The sequence below is a fragment of the Petromyzon marinus genome, chromosome 49, assembly GCF_048934315.1.
Source record: "Petromyzon marinus isolate PM22_M1 ecotype Great Lakes invasive population chromosome 49, UKy_Petmar_22M1.pri1.0, whole genome shotgun sequence".
Lineage (NCBI taxonomy): Eukaryota > Metazoa > Chordata > Hyperoartia > Petromyzontiformes > Petromyzontidae > Petromyzon > Petromyzon marinus.
The window spans coordinates 8,785,418-8,810,524 of NC_133715.1; the positions used below are offsets into that span (position 1 = coordinate 8,785,418).

Sequence of the window (25,107 nt, forward strand, 5' to 3'; positions counted from 1 at the left end):
GCAGCGCCGAGCTGAGGGCCTTCCGGGCATTCGAGTCTAAAGGGTCGCCCCAAATAAAGCGCCATCAGCGGCTGCATTTGGCCGGGCCCAAACGAGCAATGTGTAGCCGTTTTATGAGTATTGGCCCCCCTCGGGCTGAGTGCTGACTCGTTGCACCCAGACTCAATCAATCCACAGTTATATTGCCGCTTGTCCTTTTTGTTTATTTTGTTGTTTTCTCCGAAGCAACAATCGTAAACTGTGCTTGCGTGTGTATACAAATGTGTGTGCGTACGAGTGTGCGTGTGTGTGTGTGTGCAGGGAGTGGTAGCGTAGCGGTTAGTGTGCCGCGCTACGAACCCTGCGACCCGAGTTCAACTCCCACTCACGGCCACCAACGCTGGCGACCATTATTTAAACCGGGCCTGGGCCTCCCCTAGGTCGACTCGGCCTCAAATAAATACCTAGCACGGTGCGTAAACACCGCCGCTCGGGAGACAAAGGCGGTCAAGGCGTGGTGCTGACCACTCAACCCCTCGTTTGCCACGGTGCCAGCCTTCATAGGTGCTGCTCGCTAACAGCACTTGCCCCCAAAAGTATTTAACGGCTATACCGGGGGAATAATCTTTGTTGTTGTGTCTCAAAATAAATAATTGGAATAATTTGCGGCCACTGCTGCAGGAAGGTCGTGAGAATTGTTTAAGGATACAACGTCACGCCGGTCGAGTGTGAATTGGCGAAGGGGGAGAAAACCCCAGGACTGATTCAGATATCAGCCGTGACCAAGAATGAAACACAAGAGGTTCACACAAAAACACAATGCGTGTACTGTACACAGCACGGTGGATCCTGGAATGTAATGTTTTTTTTTCTCTCGGGCAGTGTCATCATGGATGGAAGTGAGATTAGTGTCCATTATTGCCTACGCTGGAGTCTTCGCAGGCAATAACAGAAGGTGTGAAAATACATTGCACGTATATAAAGACAAAGATTCCCATAAAAAATGTTGTGCTGTTGGGGAAAGTGCTGTCATAGAGAAACTAAGTTCTGAGGGGCCAAGAGACACAGAAATACACACACACATATATAATCCACAGACTATGCATATAACAATTTATCGATTCAGGTATTAAAATCTATTCCTATGCTCTCGATACAGAATTGAATTGTTCTGTTCACGCTGCGCTCTGAACTTGGCGACCTAAGTTTGATTCAGGCACCATGGCAAACGCTGGCAGTCAGTGGCATCTGCACCGGCCCTTGGCTCCAATGTCACCTACTGTCACTGATCAGCACGGTGAAGTATGGTCAATCAACCCCCATGACCAACAACACACCGTGGGGAGGTCTTCATCTAGCAGTGGCTTGACATTAGGCTGTAAGTTATTATAATAATATTATGATATAGATTTGTACCTCAATGCTGTTACGCTGCAACCATCATCAAGTTTAGTTTTTGTTCCACCTAAAAATCAAATATTCAGAGGCGTATTCTCCAGATTATAAGATGCGCTCCAGAAAGTGAGATAGCCTAAAGCTTGTGCTGGTGCCAAAGTCACATGAATACTGGCCACAGGCCCACACACAACCTGCCGAATTTCAATACGCTTCCCCCCAACTCTTGCTTGAAATTACAGACGTGCATCTTCTAGCGCAGAGAATACGCTAATAGGCGACCGTTTAATAGAAGTGTCATTTGCAGCCTCTCCGCGATGATCACGGCGCGGGCGCAACGTAGCGCGAAATCGCGCCAAACGCTTCGGCGAACAAAAAAAAAAACTTCACGCTAATTTTTCGCGGACGGGAGCCGGAAGCCTCGCGGAGCGCCGTCAGTGCGCGGCTATCGGCCGGCCGCGACGGCCCGCGGCACACAGCCCACCCGCTTGTCATCGGGGCCCACAAGCCGCAGCACCTGTCGGGCGTGAACGGACACCCGCTCGCGCCCTCCCCGCGGAGGGGCGGGGGTTCGAACGTGCCGCCCGAGCTCTCGGGCCCCCGCGTCGCCCGCGATGAAGACGTTTGCGGGAAACTGAAGATTTAAGCAGACGCCCTAGGCAGGCATTTTGCGAGTCATTAAATCTGCCATGCGGCGTTAGGCTACGCCAGTGCGCCGCAGTTTAAAAATAAAGTTGCGTGTGTTTTTTCAAATACTTTTACACGAATGAAGGGGAAGGACCGTTCGTTGGGCCAGCGCTTCTCTCAGAGAGATTCTGTGAATTCCCTTTGGTGCCGGCAGCAGCAGCAGCAGCAGCTCCTGCATCCGCTCGCTCGTGCCACTGCTGGCAGGAGGGCCTCCCCACTAGAGGCAGCTCTAGAGAGGTGGCGGTACCCGCAATTTACTCCACCGCACGCGACCTGCCAATCGTCCAACTGTGGTCGTGGCCGCTTCTACCGCTGGGCGCACAGAGGGAGGGGAGGGAGAGGTAAGGGTGGCATTTAGGAAAACTGCTCCGGTGTTTCAGCTGCCGCGCCGGAAGAACCGGCGACCTCCGGATTGCGAGCTCAGTGTGCTGACCGTGAGACCACGGCAGCAGCCCTGCCAGCAACGATGCCAGGGATGCCGCATCGTCACTGCCTGGGAGGTGTGCGGGAGCAAGGACAACAAACTAAACACGAACTGATTTTTGCGCTTAGTTTGCCGTCCTTCCCCTACACCTCCGATTAGCGCGGTTGGCTACGTACGGTGCGAGAGAAGTTCAACGTACGTGGAGTACGTACAACTACAATCCAGGGGGTCCAAAAACGAACCCTTTAAAAAACGGAGGCTGATGTGGACGATTTAGTCGAAGGACATTGATTTTACCCCTGCATTTACCCAGGAGAAACCCAAGTAACAAATGCCTATAATTTAGTTTCTTGGCAATCGTGATTTCTCGCCGATGTTAAATGAACCGTTGCCCGAATGAGACATCGTCTCTGTGAGCACTTCCGAACAGCAGGCTGCCGTTTAAACTACAGCAATGACGCACAGTTACATTGCCTCTCCCTTCAATCATTAAAATTACACACATTACATGTTAAAAATTATATACACGCTTCAAACCGTCATGATATATACTATACAGATGTATTTACAACAAATACATATATACAGTATACACATGCATTTAGTCAATTCCATGGTAAATGAGAGACTAAACTAAATATGTATATTTTTTCCAGGTAAGGCCCACTGAGCTATACAGCTCTTTTTCAGAATGCAACCTGGCCACAAATGATAGCTCAACGAAGTGGCTTATCACGTGGGAATTCATAGCAGCCAAATACTCTTAGCGCATGTTTCTAAATGCGGAGGGAAAAACCGGAAGACCCGGAGAAAAATCCACGTGACCCCGAGGGGAAAGACAAGCAAACTCCAAATACACAGCAGGCGTCAGAGTCGGGATCGAACACGCGACCTCCTGTACACCAGGCGAGGTAGTTAACATCTCGCCACCGCGGTGCAATCCGCACAGCGCGGGGGACAGAGAAGCTGATAATCAGAGAATGTAACACAAGCGTCATCACGGCTCTTACAGTTGGACTCAATGATGCGATACATGACCGAGTCCATTTCCTTACTGTCAGGGTGGGACGACCCATCAATCCTCTTCAGTTTCGTCCACTATTATCGATTCTCAGGGTGACGATACACGCGTCGAATCATGCGTGCAAAAGAAAAAAACACCCGATGTTGTTCTATTCTGAAACCCATTGTGCCCATGGTATTCCTGCAACCTCGAGACGTTATCCTATGCACTGTAATGTTCAGAGGAGAATTGATTTTCTAATCGGATCGTGACTCTGCATCACGACATTTGATCAAATTTCCAGGGTGGGGGGGGGGGGGGGCGAATCGTTCCACCAATGCCATTATTCCTGCATTGTTGTCGGTGTAGTCCCTTGGTTGTGGTATTGCCTGTATAAACACATATATTGTTGCATGCGTACGTCCATATATGTATGCAATGGCAGATACCACGTATTATAAACACAACACTGTAATAATCGATAAATTATTATTAACATTATTATTTGTTGATTTCAATCATTCGTATAATTATGATTGTAATAATTATTATAAGAATCAATACATTATTATTCCTGCTTTGGAAGATATCGGAATCACTCAAAATGAAAATTACTGGTCTGCAAAGCATTATAGTCAAGCGGTAGTGCATCAAGCTCGAGCAGAACGCTCGAGTCAAAGAGGAGTGGCGCGTCTTGACTTGGGTGTTTGGGAAAACGAACGTGCACTTTCCAGCGACTACACCGACCTCTGAATCGGAGCATTCTCTCAGCGGAGCCTCGCTCATTAATTGCCAAACTACGTCGTTTGGGCCTCATGACTTAATTTGCAGCATCGGTGGCGGTGAGGGGGGGGGGTCGTGGGTGGTGGGGGTGCGAGGTGGCAGTTGAGGGCGCGGGAGGGAGGGGGGGAGGGGGGATGTTCTCCCCCCCCCCCTTCTTCGTCTCTTTGATGCCTCACTCCCCACCCGACTTATTTGACACGCCGTTTCACTCCGCGCGTCAATTTGTGGACCCATTCCACGTTGCGCGCAAAAGCGAGTTGGAGGAAAAACACCAAAAAAACACCAATAACACCAAAAACACAAAAAAACATTTTAAAAAACACCAAAAGCACCAATAACACCAAAAAACACCAAAAACACAAAAAAACACCAAAAACATCAATAACACCAAAAACACACAACGACAAAAAAAATGGGGCCAGAACAAACATTGTTGTTCCATTCACGCAAGCGGGCCCAAAACCCCCAGCGGAAACGGTCCTCGGGGATTAAAAAAAAACAACACATCTTAAAGGAATTTAAAATTCCACCAAGATGTTGGAGTACTTCTTTATGATTCCCATGGGATTCTTGAAGCCCTTTTCACAACCCGTAAGCCGTGCTTTAGAGGGGTACTGTTTTGGATGACGTGGGCGCGGGGGGGTGGTGGTTGGGGGGCGATGGAATGTTGAATTCAATTCTTGGGACGTCCTGCGTGCCTGTTCGAGGCTGTAACGCATCTGCGCACGCACTGCTTAGTCTCCACGTGACACATCAGCTTGGGGGTAACAAAAAAAATTCCCCTTCGCAATCGCTGTCCCTCTCCACTGGGATGAAGGCCTCCACCTCCATCACCCACCCTCCCATGCACCCCTAACGCCCGTCGGCCCTTCCTCGTGGCCCAGTGACGCTACGATTGATATCGCTCCCGCAACGTGAAATTATCTCATCGCTCCATCTCCGCAGTGGTGGTCCCCCCTCGGGGTCTTCTCTCTCGTTTCACTGCTAATCCATCACGGCTACAGCCTCGTCTGCCATCGCCCCTTGTTGCAATGTGTCCTGCCCAAATCCACTTATCTTTTATAAAACATCCATCTGTGCATTATGTGTGTGTGTTCCCTGATCCGCGTGTCCTCTTGCTGTCTCTCGAGGTATTGCCGGAAAAGTCATCTCCCCGTGCGCACTTGTCAGATTTTGTCCCACGTTGTCTGTCAGCGTCCGTGCTCTTGATGTGGCCACGTGGTAACTGGCAGCGTGAACCGATTTAACTTTTACTTCTTTACTTGCACATTGTTACGGTGACTTTTACTATAGTCCTTAAATCGCTTCCTCCTCACCTCCGATTGGCCACGGTTGGAGACATACATTCACAACATATGTTCACATTATCTTGTCATTTGTATTGCAATCTATACTCCGATAACCGTAAATGTGCACACACTGCTCTGTTTTCCAGGCGTACCTCTCCCACAATTTGTGTTGTTATTCTGTTCAGCCAACTTGCTGCGCGCGACTCAAAGTTATCTCGAATCCAGCCCTCTTGCAGGTGAATCCCCCCCCCCGCCCCTTCCCACAGTAAATCCTCTGTAAACAATCCCGCACAATGGCAACGCTCATCACATTTACCTTCCGTGATCACATTTCAAATCGCCAATGGTGATGACGCGGTGTAGTGGAGTGGACCTGGTCGGAATTGAACAAATTACAGAACTTCCCAATTTGCTTCGCTACGCAATTAACTAGGGCTGAACGATTTGGGGAAAAAAATATAATTGCGATTTTTCTGACAGCTATTGCGATTTGATTTGCGATTAAATGTTTTAAGTCAAGCTTCAGTTCAATATTCACTGTGTAATAGATTTAAAACACGTGATGGAGCATTACCACGTGATACCATCAAAATACGAACTGCTCTCTATATATTCTAATGCAAGGATGAGAACTTAAACGATATGAATTGCTTCCAACATGTATTTATTAAAATGTTTCAATTGAAATAGAAAAATGGTTAAGTTAAATTAATAAAGTTATAATAATAAAAAAATAAAACAATTCCAATCAGAAAGTAATAGGGCTTTTCAAATCGCAAAAAATCGCGGCCTTTGTGATTTGCTAATCGCATTGTTGCAAACTGCGATTTCGATTTGAAATGGATTAATCGTTCAGCCCTACAATTAACCACACCCACAAGGCGAACCAGTGGCTTGCATGCAGCTCATCTGGCGGAAAACAGCAGGTTCCGAACCATGAGGACGCGAGTTCACATCCGGGACAGGGTCTCCTCAGCCCTTCGCGCCTCTAAGGGTTTTGTTAAAATGAGCATCGCTTGGTCGGACGATGGAAGCAGTCGTCCTATACAGAGAATCCTCCCCGTCATGGCAATGGGGAATTTCCACCTCTGCCGCACGGTCGCGTAGGTTTTCGCGGCTGCGCGGTGCCGCTCCCCGGAGTGGTTTTCGGGTTGTGCCCTCGTGTTGTTCGGGACGGTGTCCGACGTTTCGCACCAAAACGAACCCCCGGCACGTGGATCGAAACGTCGGACAACATGCCGAACAACGCGCGGCACAACCCCATTACACATCGGGAGAGCTTTGCGCGACACACAGTTTATACTTTTAGGACTAATACTCAACGGACACTGTTTCCGTGCGACGTTAATCATGAACATTGCGAATCACCGCACTACCACCATCACCAGACCACTACCATCACCACACCACCATGATCACCACAAACATGCACCTGCAGGCAGCACGGTTGGCTACGCATGGTGCAAAAGAAGTTCAACATTTGCCCGCCGAAGGCCGTCTATAACGACCCCCGGTGCCCCCCCCGGTGACCCCCGATGACCCCTGAATGCCAAGGTGGGGCTGTCGCGCTCCACGCGCCGGGTCGGCGATTCATCGAAGCGAACAATGCAGGACACCCCCCGCCCGCCCTCGTGGCGCGGGGCGAAGAGGGATGTAAGGGACTGCGAGCGAGCGAGTGAGCGAGCGCGTGAAGTGAATCGGTCGAGAGAGAGAGAGAGCGAGAGACATCCTGGAGAGCCGCACGCGCCGTAGACGAGAGAGGACGTCTACAGCAGGGAATATTAGAGATCCGTGCAGCGTGTGCGTCAAGGTCCAAAGGTTGCGCCTCTGCAACTGCGTACCCGTGCCACTCCTCGTCCAAAGTTTTAAACGAGAAAATAAAAAGAGCACGGCACCAGGTTGTCCTGGCACTTACAGATGGGAAAAATAAAACGAATGGGTGTTGCAAATGCTACAGTTGTAGATTACAATTTTAACGGAGAATAATCATTTATGTGCAGTGGACTTGGTTCTTTTTGGAGAGGTGCCTTTAAAGCAGGGGTGGGAAACGTCCGGCCCGCAGGCCGTGTAAGGCCCGCAAAATCATTTGGTCTGGCCCTGGAAAAGCAGTTGCGAGTAGCAACATCATCATCAATACCAGCTAACATCACCACACACCTCACCAAAGAGAAGCAGTTCCAGCCATCACATTAGGGGCGAGTTAATTAAATGTTTGACAAAATATAACGGGCTAATTTTTAAGTGGATAATTTTGTGGGCCCGCGAATGATGTTATAAATATCCAAATGGCCCTTGGCAGAAAAAAGGTTCCCCACCCCTGCTTTAAAGGAATAAAGTTTGATTGATCGATTGATTGCAAGGGCCTCTACTGGAGGCAGCTCGAGAGAGCCCGTCTAGGGGGTAATTACAAATTCTCTTACATGCTGGCGAGACGCCTTGGAAGAGGTGGAATCACCCACACTCTACCCCAACACACTCTACCCCACCACACTTTAACCCCACCACATTCTACCCCACCACACTCTACCCCACCACACTTTAACCCACCACACTTAACCCCACCACACTTTACCCCACCACACTTTACCCCACCACACTTTACCCTACCAGATGTGACCTGCCGATTGACGTCGGTTGTCCTGTCCCCAACCGGAGACCCAGCGATCACAAAGTCCGGTGCCGCGACGCCACAGCAGTGTGCCTAGGTTTTGCTAAACATTTGCCCGCTCGTCGAACATTGGCAACTTTGGACACTTTGTCGATTATATATTTTTTGTTGGTGCTCATTCAGGGCTTGCGAATGTGTACATTCCGTTTGTGACCACGAGTGGGCACTGAGACACGCGAGGTCAAATGCGGTTCTCGGTGCTCAACAACAACAAAAAACCCCGGGGAACTTTTTAGATGAGCCGAGAGAACCTCCCGCTCTCCACGGCTGTCACTGTTTGGTGACGTCGATGTGAAATAATGTTTTACGTTCTGTTTGGCCCACAAGGTGATGGAAATGCTCAATGCAAACCTGATAAAATGTACAAAATGAGCAATGTTCATGAAATACACATATACGTGTGTCCATGTATGTGGGGAGCGGTGGTGTAGCGGTTAGCGCACTTCGCTACGAATGTGGCGACCTGGGTTTGATTTCCGCTCACGGCCAACACCAGTGACGATTATCTGAACCGGTCCTGGGCCTCCCCTAGGTCGACTCAGCCTCAAATGAGTACTCGGTGTGGTGTGTAGTAAACATCGCTACTAGGGAGACAAAGGCGGCCGGGCGTGGTGTTGGCCACCCACCTCCTCGCGTGCCGTGCCGGCTTTCATAGGTGCTCGCTAACAGCACTTGCCCTAACAGTCTGTTAAGGCTATATGGGGGATCTATGTCCTTGTCTTTGTACTTTGTTTGCAGTGGTGCGTAAAGCACAGATAACATAAACTCAACATTTGTAAGTAACACTGCCAAAAAGGGTTATAATATTTATAATGGGCAATGTTTTGAGAATGCAATGTTTGGGTAATTATCCTTCTTTATATAGCTGAGAGACCGAATGGCCAGGGTTTGAGTGAATAATAGATGGAGACAGTACTAAGTTCATATATGTATAAAATACATGAGCTGAAAAAAGTCAGAATTCAGCAAAAGGAGAACGTGAAGAATAAAAAATAATTCAAGGAACAAAGGCTTAAAGCTTCCTTCAAGAAACATAACTCTCATTTCCACACGGCCCAAAATTTCTTTCACGAATCTCCGAAGCTCCTGGAAGTCCAAGTCTCCCCGGACTCGACGGCCTGACCTCTCGCGACGCTCGCCACGAGGGGCTGGCTCGGTCCGTTACGGGGAGGGGGGGTGAGGGGGGCCTCTGCAGACCACCCCACGACCGCGCCGCCGCCAAAATCCCGGCTTGGTGTAAAGAAGGGAGCGGAACGAACGAACGAGATAGCGGGCCCCACGAACAACAAACCCTTCTTAACAACGGTAACCAACAAACAGAACCGTCTGCAGCGCTAAATATACACGCGCGGGCGCGGGCATGCTGGGAAGAAGGCGCACGACCTTCCCTGCGGCTCGGGATTTGCTGCTCGTTGGAAGACCAACGACGGCAGACGCGGACGACCCTGAGAGGTCACGCGACCGCCGCGCGAGACTTCCACTCCGACTTCGACGCGTGGGGGGGGGGCGTGAGAATTGGGGCGCGAGACCTCGGGCTGATCGACTCGGCATGAGGGGCGGCATTGCGCCCGGCTCCGTTGATCGGGGCCGCTGTTATTTACCCGACAAGAATTAAACGCTGCTCCATCCGCTGGCATTCACATATGTACGTTGAACTTCTTTCGCGCAGTACGTAGCCAACCATGCCACCGTGTGATGTGAATGGAATATTATTCTCGTGATGTTATTGGAATATGGCCACGTGTTGGGAATAAAGCCACACGGCAACATCCCCCCTCCTGTGAAACTACTGCAGACTCCACAGATGAAAGGCAGCGCCTTCGCGATGACTGCCTATGCGCTATGAGAACGGAGCAAAGCAGCAAAATGCGCCGACGATTTGGCGCGAAAAGAACGCGGCGTTCGCCACCGCCACCGGGCGCTCACCGCCACCGACCAGCACCGCTCGTGCGAGCACTTTTAATTAACGCGACCCGCTGGCGGCGATGACGCAGCGCTGCGACTCGTCGCGCTCGCTGGGAGCCCACCCCCCCCCCCCCCCCCCACCGTGGTTCGTGACCCCTGTCAGCTATGAGGAAAGCACCCACGAGAACCCGAACCCTAACCCCACACAAGCCCGTGCCTTTCGAAAACCGACCCCTTACCCCCCTCGCCGTGGACTGCAGCCCGAACCCTGAGCCCTGCTCGCGTCCTCGCCCCAATCGTGTTCATCTCTCGTTAGGAGGCTGGCCTCGCTCGACGAGGGGGTCAACATCATCCAGATGGTTTTAAAATTCGAGCGGGCACACCGGCCTGACCGCGACGGGGGCGCGGCGAAGGGGACGCCGCAAATTGATGTCTAAATAAACCACGTCCTCGGTTCGCTTGCGGTGCTGTCCCGCGCGTGACGTCCGACGTTTCGCTCGGCGAGCTTCAGAGTTCTTCTGAATGCAAATCGGTGGGGCGCCGTGACGAACGGCGCTCGCCACAAACCCGAAATCACATTGGAGAGCCGTGCAGCGTGACCGCGGAAACCTGCGCAGTGGTATGAACGACTCGACCTCGGCGATGCCTTTACTTTGTTTGTTTTATATGAGGTATATGCTCTGCTTCTTGGCACACACATACAAGTTCGTGCTGGGGCATGTGTTCCTTAATTCTCCGTGTTTTCACCCCGCCCCTACCCATCGCCACGAATCTTGACGGCACACAGCGGGTTCCTGTAAGGCACTCCCACAGATTATCCGCACAGCGGCCCTTCCCTGGCCACGATTAAACGGCTGGGATTCTGCTTCGCATTAAACGTGCTCCGTGCAAGATATCACATATCAATGGCCCTGAATTCTGCGGGGTTCTAACCAACGCAAATATATATTTTACGCAGTCGCGGCAAAGAGTAAACACGGAGCAAGGGGCAATGGGGGCTTTCTGTAAGCAGATCACGCGGAGATTTGGAAGGACAACGGGTACATGACAATAAATCTTCCGATCCTGCTGTGGATGATGTCATGAATCAGGACCGCGCGTGCGACCGCCCTTCGTCCGTTACCAACCCAGATCTCATCTACGACGTCGCTTCTTGGCAGGCGAGCGACACTCCCGTCGGGCGGTACCTACTCCGTCGGTCCCCCCCCCCTCCCCCGCACCCCCGGGGGCTACTTTGACTTTTGTTGCCGAGAAATCATCGAAGGTTGAGGAAGACAATGAATTGCGATGCGAGGCCATGGTTGCATGATGTGAAGGCTGAGATACTTGGCCCACCGAGCGGTGCATGATAACGAACGGGTTTGTTAAAAAAATAAAATGTTTCAAAAGTGCGACGACAAACAGGTGCAATGGGATGATAGGAGAGAGCTGCAGCTGAGACAGGCTTGTAGTGAAATGACAGAGATGTTTGTCTCGGTGTGTGTCTCGCTCGGTGTGTCTTTGTGTGTGCCTCTCTCTGCATGTGTGTCTGCCTATGTTGTTTCCGCGTTTGTGTTTCATCATTCATTCTTACCTGATGGTTGCTTGTGTTGCAACCGAAACGTCGTATTCTATGATTATTTGGTTTTATTTTCGATGTGACTTCACCGAAATAACCAAAAAGTAAGAGAGAGAGACTTCGCTAATGCCCTCCCTGTCCTCCATGTTAAATTACCTCGCACCAAAAATACTGATAGGGAGATACTAATGGGATAGTGATGAGAAAGATAAATTCACTCTTGTATTAATTGGGTTATGATGTATTAGGATCTGAATTCAGTACTGGTTCATTTGTACTTGCCTTCATGAATCAGGGGCCCCCTGAGCACCACCAGCCCCTGGCCGTCTCAGCCACACGATCGCTCCATCTCCGTGCGATCCATCAACCCTCTCCCGAAGTCACGGGGTCACGGGCGAGCTCTGCGTTGTGACCACCGCACCTGCCACCTGCGTGACCCCTGCGTGACCCCTGCGCCGGTCTCATGGTCACGCGTGGACCGCAGCGCTCGAGCCGTCTGCTTAGCCTGACCGGCCGTAGGCAAATCGGTGAAATGGCCTCGAAGCTTCCCCCACCCCCCCCCCCCCCAAAAGGGGGTTCATGCAGAGGTCAACGAGCAACGTCGTCGTGTTGCCGTGACCGTCGCCTCACCGTCGTCGCCACCACCACCACCAATCACCGCCGCCGCAGTGCAATTCACTGCACGCGCAAGGAAGTGCGTTGGTTGTGAGCCATCCATACAATTCGGATACAAATAATAAGGATCATTTACAGGACTTTGTTAATCGTACGTTCCGTGTCTGTCCCGCGGGCTCTTTGATAATACTTCACTGTAGGATGGTTGATAATATTTCACCACACTCGTCACTGCGGGACGGTTGATAATACTTCACCATGCCGGTCACCGTGAGCTGGCAGACGAGGGGGGAGGGCCGAGAGCAGTTCAGACATAAACACGAGCCGCTGATGTTAGCCGTGGCCGTGAGTCAAGTTCAGGTGGCTTGGGTTTAAAAGGCAACGGCGGGAAGCACTGCTGCAACACCGCTCACAACCCGCCAGAGATGTGTCTAATCAAACAACACGCAATAAAATACACGTGCTTTTTACCACTGATTAAACTAAAACAAAACTCTCTTAACGATGGAAATGAAGAATAATAATGGATATAACTATGCTGTAAACTGGTTGAGTAGATTGACTACAGCATGAGGGAGGCGTTCATCCAGCAGTGGACTGAAAAAAGGGCTGTACGTTATTATTATATTCAACTTGAACGATCACCAGAAGACACACACACACACACAGATCTTTTAGCTTCTCATTGAGCTCTGTTGTACGAGAGTTTAAATGCAAGTAGAAGAGCCGCCCCCTGTACACATACCTCCGTTTAGCGCGGTTTGGCTGCGTACGGTGTGAAATAAGTTCAACGCGGCGTACATGCGTACGCCACGCGTGTGACTGGAAGCGTCCTTCGGTCTTCCGCAAACCCCTTCCTTTCCCTGCGAATGCCCCCAAAGCCCCCCGGCCCTATCAGTCTCGATAAAGAATAATTAAGTGTCTTGTTAAATCAAGTCACATAGCAATGCCATTAGTTCATGCGGGCAGCTCGAGAGAAAGGAAAAAACTGCCAACTCTCTTATCTCAAACCTCCCCCCCCGCCGCGCCCTCCCTCCTCCCAATTGTTTAATGTTTTGTTTAAATAAACGGAGAATAAATTCGAAACAAGGACCACGTTTCGATGTCAATCACCGGCTGTGCATGCTGCGTCTATGACGTCATCGCCCAGGACGTGGGGCTCCAACTCCACGTGGCCGCAGCGTGGAACCCACGGCCGGGCGTGCGGACCCCCGCGGTTCCTGATGCGAGGGACAAAGCGAACCCCTGAACCCCCCTCCCCCCCCCAGATATAGAAGTCAAAACTCCGCCTGTGGTGGTGAAATCTGTTTGCACTCAGCCCGACGACTGACTTCCCCTCTCTTGTTTTGCTCGCGACCGAGAGCTCGCAAACACACCACAGTAAATCAAACCTGCCTCGGGCGGAGGAGCCACAACCACCACCACCACCACCAACCCCATTGCTTGATCGATTCCTCCTGTTGCGCGCTCCTCCCCCCTCCGCCACCACCACCACCACCCCCGTGCCCTCGCACAAAGACAAAGATTCCCCCCGTATAGCCTCAGCGGACTGTCGCGGGGGCAAGTGCCGTTCGCGAGTAGCGCCGATGAAGGCCGTGGCAAACGATGGGGGCAGTGGTGGGTGGCCAGCATCACACCCGGGCCAGCCTCCGTCGCCCCGAGCGGCGACGCTCACACACCGCACCAGGTACTCATTTGAGGCTGAGTCGACCCTGGGGGGTGGGGGGTGGGAGGCTCAGGGCCGGTTCAGACAATCGTCGCCGGCGTTGACCGCGAGCGGGAATCGAACTCGGGGTCGTCGCCGGGGGTTTCGTAGCGCAGCGGCGCGCTAACCACTGCGCCACCGCTCCTCAAACACACCGCCCCCCCCACCGAGGATGGTGGGAGTGGAGTGTGTGGGGGGGGGGAGAGGCACGCACTGCTGCTGACAGATAGCTGCTGACCTCATTCGGGGCGATAATAAAAATCAGAAGGGGCTTTAGGGTGCTCGTTGCGTCACCCGCAAGCTATTTCTCTCGACACCCGCACGGCACACACGTGTTCGTAGAAATTGGCACAAGCGGGGGGGGGGGGGGGGCGATCGCGTGAAGACATCGCGGAAACGTGGCGACGTTTCGCGCGGGGAGACTTGCCGCGGCGTCGGCACACAGCTGGGCCGGTGTGCGCCAAGAGTAAAGGCGCAGCCCCGCAATTCCTTTGCCCGTGCGCCTGCTGGCGGAAGAGGACCTCCGCTTCGGAGAGTTCGAGAGAGAAAGCACCCCCCACCCCTACCTCCCCACCAGAGGGTGTTTGGCCTACTCTGGCACAACGGCCAGACGTTTTTGCAGGAGGCGGGAGTTGCCCACGCCTCGCCCCACCACAAGCGGCGGGGGTGGAATTTAAGCAGCATGGCGCCGTTGTTTCGACTGCCGCGGCAAGAGATCGAATCGGCGGAAGCCACACTGGCGCTGTGTGCTTTTTTAAAATCTAGATTGAAAACTCACTCCTTTAGAACGGCTTTTTTTGTAGTTTTGCTGTCCTTATCCCCCCGCACCTCCGATTTACGCGGTTGGTTAGGTACGGCGCGAAAGAAGTTCAACATACAGGACATAGGAATCACAGCACGAACTCAACTCAGCCACAAAGTTACACGGCTGGAACATCCTTTTCGCTTGAGAAAGAAAACGGATGTGGGAAAGACATTGTTTCAAACGTTTTCCCTGGCTTTTTTGGTATCACCGTGTGTGTGTGCGTGCGTGTGGAATGCTGAACAAATGTTCATGCGTTGGTTCCTCCTTTGGGTTTGCGCTTCATTGAGAACCGAAACTAAACATAGCTGCCGACAGAATATGACTTCATGCAGCCGTGTGGATGTGCCCCTCACCCCCCCCCCCCCAGTTGCACAGGCATTATTTTAACGGCACCGATTGCTTGTCCGTGGCACCAAGAGGAGTCGGATGAAAAAAACGCACGAGCTTGCGAGAAAAAAAACAAAGATCCCCCGTAGAGCCTGAACCGACTATTGGGCCAAGTGTTCTGAGCGAGCACCAATGAAGCCCTGCATGGCACACGAGGTGGCCGACACTTGGCCAAACACACACACAGACCCGCATATATCCAAAGACAAAGCTCCCCCATGTAGCCTGCACACACACACAGTGGGTGAATGTGCTGTTAGCGAGAATCTATGAAAGCCAGGACGGACCGCGAGAGGGCGGTATGGCCAGCGCCATGGCTGACTGCCTTTGTCTCCCAAGTGGCGATGTTTACACACCTCACCAGCTACTCATTTTATGCCGAGTCGACCTAGGGGAGGGCCAGGGCCGGTTCAGATAATCGTCACTGGTGTTCGCGGCGAACTCGGGTCACCGGTTTCATAGCGCAGCGCGTTAATCGCTACCCTACCGCTCCGCGCAACACACGTGCATGCACACAACACGACACAGGCACACGTGCACACACGGTGACGTGCACACGTGCGTGTGTCGTGTGTGTGTGCGCACACCGCCACCATTTCTGTTCCCGTGGCGTGACAGCAGCAAGGATCAGAGAAGCGTCGCTTCAGCACGTCCTGGCCACGTGTTCCACAGCGATGAAATGAAACAGAGCCCCCTATACACACTCTCATTAGCGCGGGCGGCTGTCAACCTGCGGTCTGCAGCTCATACTGGCCACGTGTTCTTCTAAAAGTCCCACCGGGCTTTACCGTCGGTCAGGTGTCTTTTAAAGAAAAACTTGCAAACACAAAAAAAGTAATGTTTGGTCCTAAAAAAAATAAATCCCGTAGAAGCAGGCAATACACTAACAAATGTGAAATATTCTAAACTAACTTTTTAAAACTTTGGTTGTTACCTGGTCTTATGCACACGCACACCCCTGTGTCGATCCACTGCTAGATGAAGGCCTCCACATGCCCTGTTGGTCAGTGGGGTTGATTGACCATCTCATCACCACGTTGGTAAGTGTGGGTTGGCGATGGGGGTTGAGAAAGCCCGGTTCAATAATACAACACCATTTGTATTTAAAGCGTATAGCAAGCTCAAGATACTTAACTTGGGATAACAATTGACAACGCTTTGTGAATCCACTGCTGGATGTATCAACTATTTAACATTTGTATTTATTTTACCAGGTAAGGCCCACTGAGCTATTGTAGCTGTTTTTCAGAAGCGGCCTGGCCACATGTGATAGCTCAACGCTGCGGCTCATCACGTGGAAATGTCTAGCAGTTAAATCATCTAAACGCACGTTTCGAAATGTGGAGGGGAAAAACCGGAGGATCCGGAGAAAAGTCCACGCGGCCACGGAGAGAGAGAAAGAGAGACATTCGCAAACTCTAAATATACAGCAGGGTCGGGATCGAACCCACGACCTCCTGCACACCGGGCGAAGGAGTTAACATCTTGCCACTGCGGCGCCCCCAGTCCACTGGGCAACGAGCCAAGCCGTCAAATTTCATGAGACGTGCTTTTTTTCTTGACAAGGGTTTCTTTTGGAGTTTCATTTTGATTTTATTTTTCAAACGCTCGCATTTTAGTGGAGAGATGTGAGACAAAAAAAATGCAACGCAACAAACCGCTCAAAAGTGAACCGGGGGTCGCGAGTTCACGCAGAAGATGACGTAGCTCAAATAGCTCGCGGTTCAAGCATTCCCCAAAAGCGGCCACCCCACTCGCCCCACTCTCCCCCCGTGGGACGCCTCAAGGAAATAAACGGAAGTCCTAACTTAGTTTGGCGAAATTCTCATTAAGTTTCGGAGCAATTGTGGAAATTAAATGACAAAACGGGGGGGGGGGTGGAGGGGCTAGCTGATTTACAGTTTGCTAAGGAACCGCTTTTGCAAAAAAAATTGAAGGATAATGGAATGCAGACAAGCTGAACGTGACTTGGTTGAATAGATTTCTGTGGCCTGCATAGAGGAGGGGGGGGGGGGGAACCCCCCGCAGACTGTTTCGCACAGGAGTCGTGGGTCATGGGGTCAAAGTTGAGCAGGTACACACACAGGAAGGGAAAAGTAGGATCCCGATTTGGCGAACAGATAACGCTTTTGTCGTTGTTTAAAGATACATATTTTAGCAAATGGTTGGGGGATAACTATATGCACTCGAATCATCGATCTTTTATTTTCCTCTGGATTTTTAAAACCAGGAAACGTACACGATTATTCGGGCGATATGACGTTAATTAAAAGGCGGGTTAATTAACCTCAAGTGGTGTGTATGGAAAAATACTTATTTGTCCGTGAAATACTTGCGACGTTTTAACATTAAAGAACAACACATGAACAGCCTGCGCCTAAACAGATAGTGCTTTTCAAAATATAAATTAAGTACTACAATACATAAGTACTATGACTCTGTGGTTCTTTCGGTAAAGTCACGTAGGTAGAAATAAAAATAAATCAATTACTATATTATTCGTAATAAATAAAAAAGGCATACATTATACATAATACGACATTGTTTTTCATCCACATCACAGGACACGGGTCTCACTTGGCAGGACGCCTCAAGGCACGGTTCATCATCCGCACGTGCGTTTTAAGAATCCACACGAAGGGGGGGGGGGGGCAAACGGGAGAGGAAGAACTTCAAAGTAAATCGGGGGAGCAAACGGCCATCGTCGCACACTGGACAGGGGGGCCTGCACCACACGGAACCATCTCGACTCTCGTCTCGTTTTACTCGCTGTGTTTGCGCGCTCGAGCGGCGAGAAATTTGGCTGCCAAACAAAAGCGGTTGCGACGATTCAAAAACACAAAAAATCTAAGACGCACACCCATCTCCAGCGCCTTGAGATCCTTCGTGAAAAGCGATACATAAATGGAATCATTATTTGTTTCTGTACGAGCTACGTTCGGCAAGAACTGCTCCGCAGATTGTCCGCGCGTTGCGACGCGAATCGACAACAGCATCAAACAAAGAAACACAACGAAGAAGTAGGACGTTAACGAGTCCTTCCCGTGCAAGCAACGGGGGGGGGGAGTCAGAGCGCCAACGCTGCCGTCGATGACGGGAGCCGCTCCAGCCACGTGGAAGCGGGGTGGCGGGGGGGGGTAGCTGGACTAACGCGCGGAGCGGGGGGGGGGGGGTCACAATCCAAACCGGCGTGCCCGTGCGTGCGCCAAGCCAGTCCGCGAGCGAGCGAGCGCGCGAGCGAGCAGCTGCGTCCTGCTGCGGGAAGCCGCGGTGCGCGACGCAGACTTTGTCAGGCAGGTGTCGGCGTGAGACATCCCGCACCGCACGCGCGGCCGCGTGCACGGGCGCCCGCATCGTCGCAGGTGGCCCTCGCGAAGGAGGCGTGCGGGTGCTGCGGTGCGACGCGCTGCTAGGACTTGACGGGGACGCCGCTCTCACGACGGACGGGCTTGCGTGCCGCCCCCTTGCAAATAGGCTTTGCTTGCTCGCGTCGCTGCTGGAAAACGGGCCTCCGCTACAGGCAATCTCTTGAGAGCTCCTCGATTAGAGGGTGCTATTTTGTCTTTGTAGAGGTTGGGAGTGCACACACTTTGACTCCACTCACACGTGACCGGCCGAGCGACTGCGGTGCACTCCGTGTACAGATTGCTGGATGGACAGAAGGGGGACGAGTTAATACACTCGGACCATTGGCTTGTCGGCTGCCGCGCCGGGAGATCGAATCTAACTGGTGACTTCTGGATTGCAAGTCTGGTATCGCTAACCATCCTTTGAGGGCCTAGACCATGGTGCTTATTTTGTGCGACGAGTAGTGAATAGGAGAACATCGACTTTCCTTTCAGTTTTGTCGCAAGATCGGTTTTTGTTTTGTAAGCGGAGTCCTGTTAATGATTCATAACATTTTGGGAATGATGAGTCAACTGAGATGAAATGTACCATCTGTCTCGAAATCGAGCCTGCCTGACTCAAATGTAAACATCTCCTTTGAGTCGCAAAATACCTTGAAGAAAGCAAGACATCACGCATGTAATAACAATCTCAACTAGACGAACACTTGGAAGGTTTATGTGTCGAGAGGTAATAGAGCAATTTCCGAATTACTTGGAATCATTAAATCCACAATTGAACCTTATGGCGGGACCCCGGGGTCTCCGAATAAACGGAAGTCAAAATGGTAATTTATTTATTTGTGGCGACTCCGTCCCACCGCGCACACAAACGCCGCGACCCACCTGGCGCGGATCGTTCTGTTGTCGTGTCGTATCCAAGCACAGCAGCGAGGACGAATGCGCAGAAGAGCTGAACAAGCGGATGCACTCCATGCTCGGGTATGGGCAGGATCATAAGTCTTATCCAAAGCTGCTCAAACTGCTACAATATGAACAGCGCATTGAAAACGCGTACTATTTTATGTACTGTTTAAAAAGTGTGTTCACAAATCCACACTGAGAAACACGATGATGTTGGTTTTTTACTGACTTTATGTGAACGAAAAGACACAAATCCGCCCGTTTTCTAATTGAAAACAGGTAAATTTCTAAATATCACTGTCCTGGTCACAAAAGCAAAGTTTGTGGGGAATAATAGCCATTTTTTCTGTACCTTTTACGCATAAGCAATTAAGAAATAACACTTACTACCCGGGAACAAAAATTGTGTTACATAGTGTAGTTGCAGAAAAAGAATCACGTTGGCACCATGTAAAATATCGCCAATTTCACTGTGAACGTGAATAAGTAAATCCACGCCACTCCCTTTGTCACCGTAGGAAAATATTTGCCTAATTATTGTAAGTGTCACGCATCATCACTTTCCATTGAATGGCTGCCACCATAAATAACCGACATTAAAAGAAAACACGCATTCTAAACAGAGCACGCAAACTTTCCCACAGCCTCCACTGGGGTTTTAAAAGTTGAACGCCTCCCCTCCCCCCCACGGGACTTTGTCCGTTTAAGAGCAGTCAAATTAATCGGACAAACACATAGATACCAAAGCAGGTTAGCCCTGTATTTTTATTGTCTCATTGGCCTGCAATTACATCCTGAGAACACAGTCTTTTACCACCGAGCCGTTTGCAGTGACACAAGGAAGGAAATCTACTCAGCAGCCATAAATAAACAGTCGCATTCAGGGCCAAGGTGTGGATCATTGCCGGCTTTCTAATTCACTTTATTTATTTAAATACAATAAGCGCTGCTTGCAAGATAAATAATAGCGGAAATGGGGCAGGCCACCTCGTGAGAAAGGCCGACGAGAGACGCAATTATTAGGAAGCCACTGGCGCTATGGACTTTTAAATCGAAATTGAAAACCGATTTCTTTAGAACTGCTTGTTGTGTTTAGCTTGTTGTCCTTCTCCCCGCACCTCCGATTAGCACGTTTGGCTACGTACGGTGCGAAATAAGTTCAACACACACGCATACAACTTTAACGACGGAGTGGAGACCGAGAGAAGGTGGCGAGATGTTAACTAGCTCGCCTGGTATACAGGAGGTCGTGGGTTCAATCCCGATCCTGACGCCTGTATAACTGGAGTTTGCATGTTCTACCCATGGCCGTGTGGCTTTTCCTACAGTTTTTTCCCTCCAAAATTTAGAAACACGCGTTTAGAGTATTTGGCTCCTGCTATAAATCTCCACGTGATGACAAGCCACTTCGATGAGCTATCATTTGTGATGGCCAGGTCGCTTCTGAAAAAGAGCTACGTAGCTCAGTGGGCCTTACCTGGTAAAATAAAAAAAACTGTTTAGTTTATTTTAGAAGGGAAGAGAAGCGGAGGGACACAGCGGAAGAGACGGCAGCAGAGTTCGGAGCCCACAATGGGATAGGAGAGTAACTCTGGGAGAGATTGGGAGAGAATGCCTCTGGGAGAGATTGGGGTACTGGAAGAGGAATGTTCAATTTTGAATTTAAATTAAGTAAACACACATGACGAATTGCCAAAGCGATACATTTTTTCGGGGCACGCGCTTACGACGACGAAGACTGGAGATAAAGCGGCACGCCCCTCGTTTGTGTCAACCACCCATGTTGGAGGACTCACCCAGAGTGCTCGACCACCACACTTCAGGTCACATCAACACACTCGCTCGTTCACCCACCCACTCATTCCCTCAATCACTCACCCACTCATTCCGTCACTCGCTCACCCAATCACCCACTCGTTCACTCACTCACCATGCTGCAGGTCACAACTACACATTCGCTCACTCAACCAATCACCCATGTATTCACTCACTCACCACTCACCTTACTGCAGGTCACAACAACAAACTCACCCACTCGTTCACTCACTCACTCACCCTCTCTCTCTCTCTTGTTCGTCCATCGAGTTGATGATGACCATGGCACGTTTGTAATTTTGTTGGGTTTTGATGAGTGCGCAGATGGCTGAACAGGCCAATCCAAGCCCGGAATTCTCTGTGGCAACACTGGACAGGTCAGGGAGGATGACGTAGAGCTCTGAGGTGCGGCCACAAAGTCCTTCCTTGGTAGATTTGTGCTGCTGCCTCTTCAAGATAGCACAGGAGCTTCTCCTACTCTCACAGAGGACTGCACCGTCCCGTACTTTTCTTCTCCAGGCAGGTCGGTCCTGAGCTAGGTGTTCCCAGCTTTTACAGGTCGAAACCACCCACCCACTCATTCACTCACTAACCCACCCACCCACCCACTCATTCACTCACTAACCCACCCACCCACTCATTTACTCACTAACCCACCCACCCAAGCATTCACTCACTAACCCACCCACCCACTCATTTACTCCCTCACCCACCCACTCGCTCATTCAGTCCCTCACCCACCCACTCATTCACTCACTAACCCATCCACTCACTCATTCACTCACCCACCCACTCATTCACTCACTAACCCACTCACTCACCCACCCACTCACCACGCTGCAGGCCAAAACAGCTTTGGAATCCCCTCCTCCCAGTCGTCGTCTCTTTACCCACGTTCTCACAACCTCTGCTCGATTCAAGCAAGGCGTTGACGCTTATCTATTACAATGTCAACATTGCTGCTCGTTGCAGGCCTCTTGCCGTATTAGGCCTGTGCTCAGCGACCACAATGAATACCGCAGGGGGGGATAAGCCCACTGTTATTATCTGCGTAATGCACCCCACAGATATGGTGACTGGTAATGGCTGCGTTTGATACCTCGGCATGGAAAAGCAATATCGTCCATATATTTATTCAATTCTCAAACGCAGCCTTGATGCAAGTTGGCTCTGCAACCTGGGCACACGGGGCCAGTTAAATGAAACCGCTTGTCTCTCCGTTTGTTTTTTAATACGAAGCAATACAAACTCAGCAGAAAAAGCCACGCGTCACTTTGTGAACACTTCGCGCAAACGGACCACCAAAGTCAAACTTTAAAACTCAGTTTATTATTTTAGGCAAGGTCTAGTACTCACACTTTCCATAAAAGTTACGAGAAAGAGGTTTTTTGTTTTATAATCATTTTCGATCCGCTGCTGGGTGAATGCCTCCCCACGCCGTCGCCCTCCCTCGCGGCCACCGAGTGCCGCTACGACCCACCTCGCCGTTACGACCCACCTCGCCGCTACGACCCACCTCGCCGCTACGACCCACCTCGCCGCTGCGACCCACCTCGCCGCTGTGACCCACCTCGCCGCTACGACCCACCTCGCCGCTACGACCCACCTCGCCGCTACGACCCACCTCGCCGCTACGACCCACCTCGCCGCTACGACCCACCTCGCCGCTACGACCCACCTCGCCGCTGTGACCCACCTCGCCGTTACGACCCACCTCGCCGCTGCGATCCACCTCGCCGTTGCGATCCACCTCGCCGCTGTGACCCACCTCGCCGCTGCGATCCACCTCGCCGCTGCGATCCACCTCGCCGCTGCGATCCACCTCGCCGCCGCACATTAACTGCCCTCGGCGCTCCATCTCCACGGAGCGAGCGAGGCCTCATTATCGTCTTTAATTTATCGTTGTACGAAATGGTAATTGATCTAATCTTCAAGAATCCTCTTAAACCACTATAAATAATTTTTATTAGACCATGCTTCCCTTTGCCTTGAGGTCAATTTGTTTGCATTTTATGCAATTCACTTCTAGCCTCTACTTGCCTAAACTAGTTGCTTTTCCTTTCCAGCAATTAGTAGCAAATTCACCTTCGTTAACATTGATATATTTGAATGTGCATTGCATACGTGTAAAATACAATGTACAGGGTGGTGTAGATGTCTTGTGACCCCCCCCCCCCATTTAATTATCTAAAACGTGATATTTGTTCGAAGGTTTATTGAAAACAGAAATGAATATGCAAAGGGAAAAAAAACGAGGGGTCCCAAGACATCTGGACCACCCTGTCGAGTCCAGATCTGTTACACTTCAATGTTTGTAAATATTCTGTCGTATTCCGAATGACGACGCACCCCAGGTCTCGATTGCAAGAGAGGCCATGTATCGTGTGACTCAAGGGTCCTACATTCAATTGAAGAGGGTGAGTGGAGGAGAGTAGAGTGAGTAGAGAGGGGAGAGGTAGGAGAGTGCGTGGAGGGGAGTAGAGTGAGATGAGAGGGGAGAAGTAGGCAGGAGCAAGTCCGTGGAGGAACTTGAAGACAGTGAGAGTGACCTTGAAGCTGATCTGGGCTGATGCGGCCTCATTCACGGGTGTGTGCGACGAGTCTGGCAACGGCACTGCGGATCGGAAGGAGTCTGGAGGAGGGAGGCGCAGGAGCCATTTATGGTTAAAATGTTCAGTTGTGACTAAAGCTGTAGAAATGCGACTCATTGTTATTATTGGAAAATGTTAAAATCAATAAATGACCTGACCTAATAATAGAAAATAAAAATCCACGGAGGATTTAAATGCTTAATGTTCAGTCAACAAGGTATGGTCTAAAAATGGAATGCAGCAATCCATTTTTTTGTCCTTATGCACATGCAAAAATGCTTGCGTAACATTTCTGGCTGTGTACTAATGGGCACTCATGGTAGACTTTCCCAAAAAATCCCCTTATAAGGCACCCACAAAGATAAATATAACTGCGTGAGAATGATGTAAATGTGCTTTTTGCAACGTACCAAAAAAAGGTCCCTTACCAAGTTTGGAAGTTGCCAGTGCCAATTGAGATTTCTTTATTTTCCCTTCACTGAACGGGAATATCTCGGCACAAGAAATGACAAACAATGAATGGCCATGCCAAAGCCAATTCATGACTCACGAGCGCGAAAAGATAAATGCATCGTACAATTCATCGGTTTTTTTTTGGCAGAACTTTTGGCTGCTAATTTTTTGTTCTCTCATATGCGCCCCCTAAGTCTTCAAAAAACCACCGCCAGCGTTTTGTCGCCGTTGGGCCGCATACATCTCTCCGCGTGTTGTTGGGCACGGTGTCCGACGTTTCGCGCCGCGTGCCGAGAGCTTGACAGCAGCCAGGAGCTGACTTCGGAAAGGTTCTGGCCATCGCCCCGAACACGAGGCACGACCCAAAAAGCACGTCGGGCGAGCCGCACTCTGCCCTCCCCGAGTTATAAAATAAACTCAATAATTGATCGAGCGTACAAGCCACTGCGACAATGCAAACAAGGCCGCGCATGCCTGTATCACGGAGCGATAACGCACGACGTACCCACAACAGCAACGCACGTCCTCTGATGGGGTCGGGGGAGTGGGGTCGGTCGGTTGGGGAGGAGGTTCACCTGCCTTACGCGCCAAGCGAACCGTAATGGCCATCTGTGTGAAATTACGGAGGAGCATGCCCCGCCACACACGTCACCTCGAGAGGGGCTGGCGGAAGAGGTGGGAGAGCGAGGTGAGGGTGAGCCGCGGGTTTTTCCTGCCCTCGTTGCCGAGTGTCTGTACGTGTGTGTACGTGTGTCTGTGCGTGTGTGCGCGTGTGCGTACGTGTGTATGTGCGTG

At 50.9% G+C, this 25,107-nt stretch overlaps 2 protein-coding genes across 5 annotated transcripts in view; one reads left to right on the forward strand and one right to left on the reverse strand.

The window, feature by feature from the left end:
• CMSS1 (cms1 ribosomal small subunit homolog) overlaps nt 1-25,107 on the reverse strand; it is a 177,378-nt gene that overhangs the window by 64,484 nt on the left and 87,787 nt on the right. The window lies entirely within an intron of this gene.
• The window catches only part of LOC116952906 (filamin-A-interacting protein 1-like), a 128,410-nt gene that overhangs the window by 22,535 nt on the left and 80,768 nt on the right, over nt 1-25,107 (forward strand). The window contains exon 1 of one of the 2 annotated variants that reach the window (XM_076074678.1): nt 24,887-25,000. The exons of the other annotated variant lie outside the window; for it this stretch is intronic. Within the exon in view, the coding sequence (XP_075930793.1) occupies nt 24,914-25,000 (87 nt within the window). The 5' untranslated portion in view covers nt 24,887-24,913. Of the gene's footprint in view, nt 1-24,886; nt 25,001-25,107 lie in introns of those variants that run through there. 2 annotated transcript variants of the gene reach the window in all.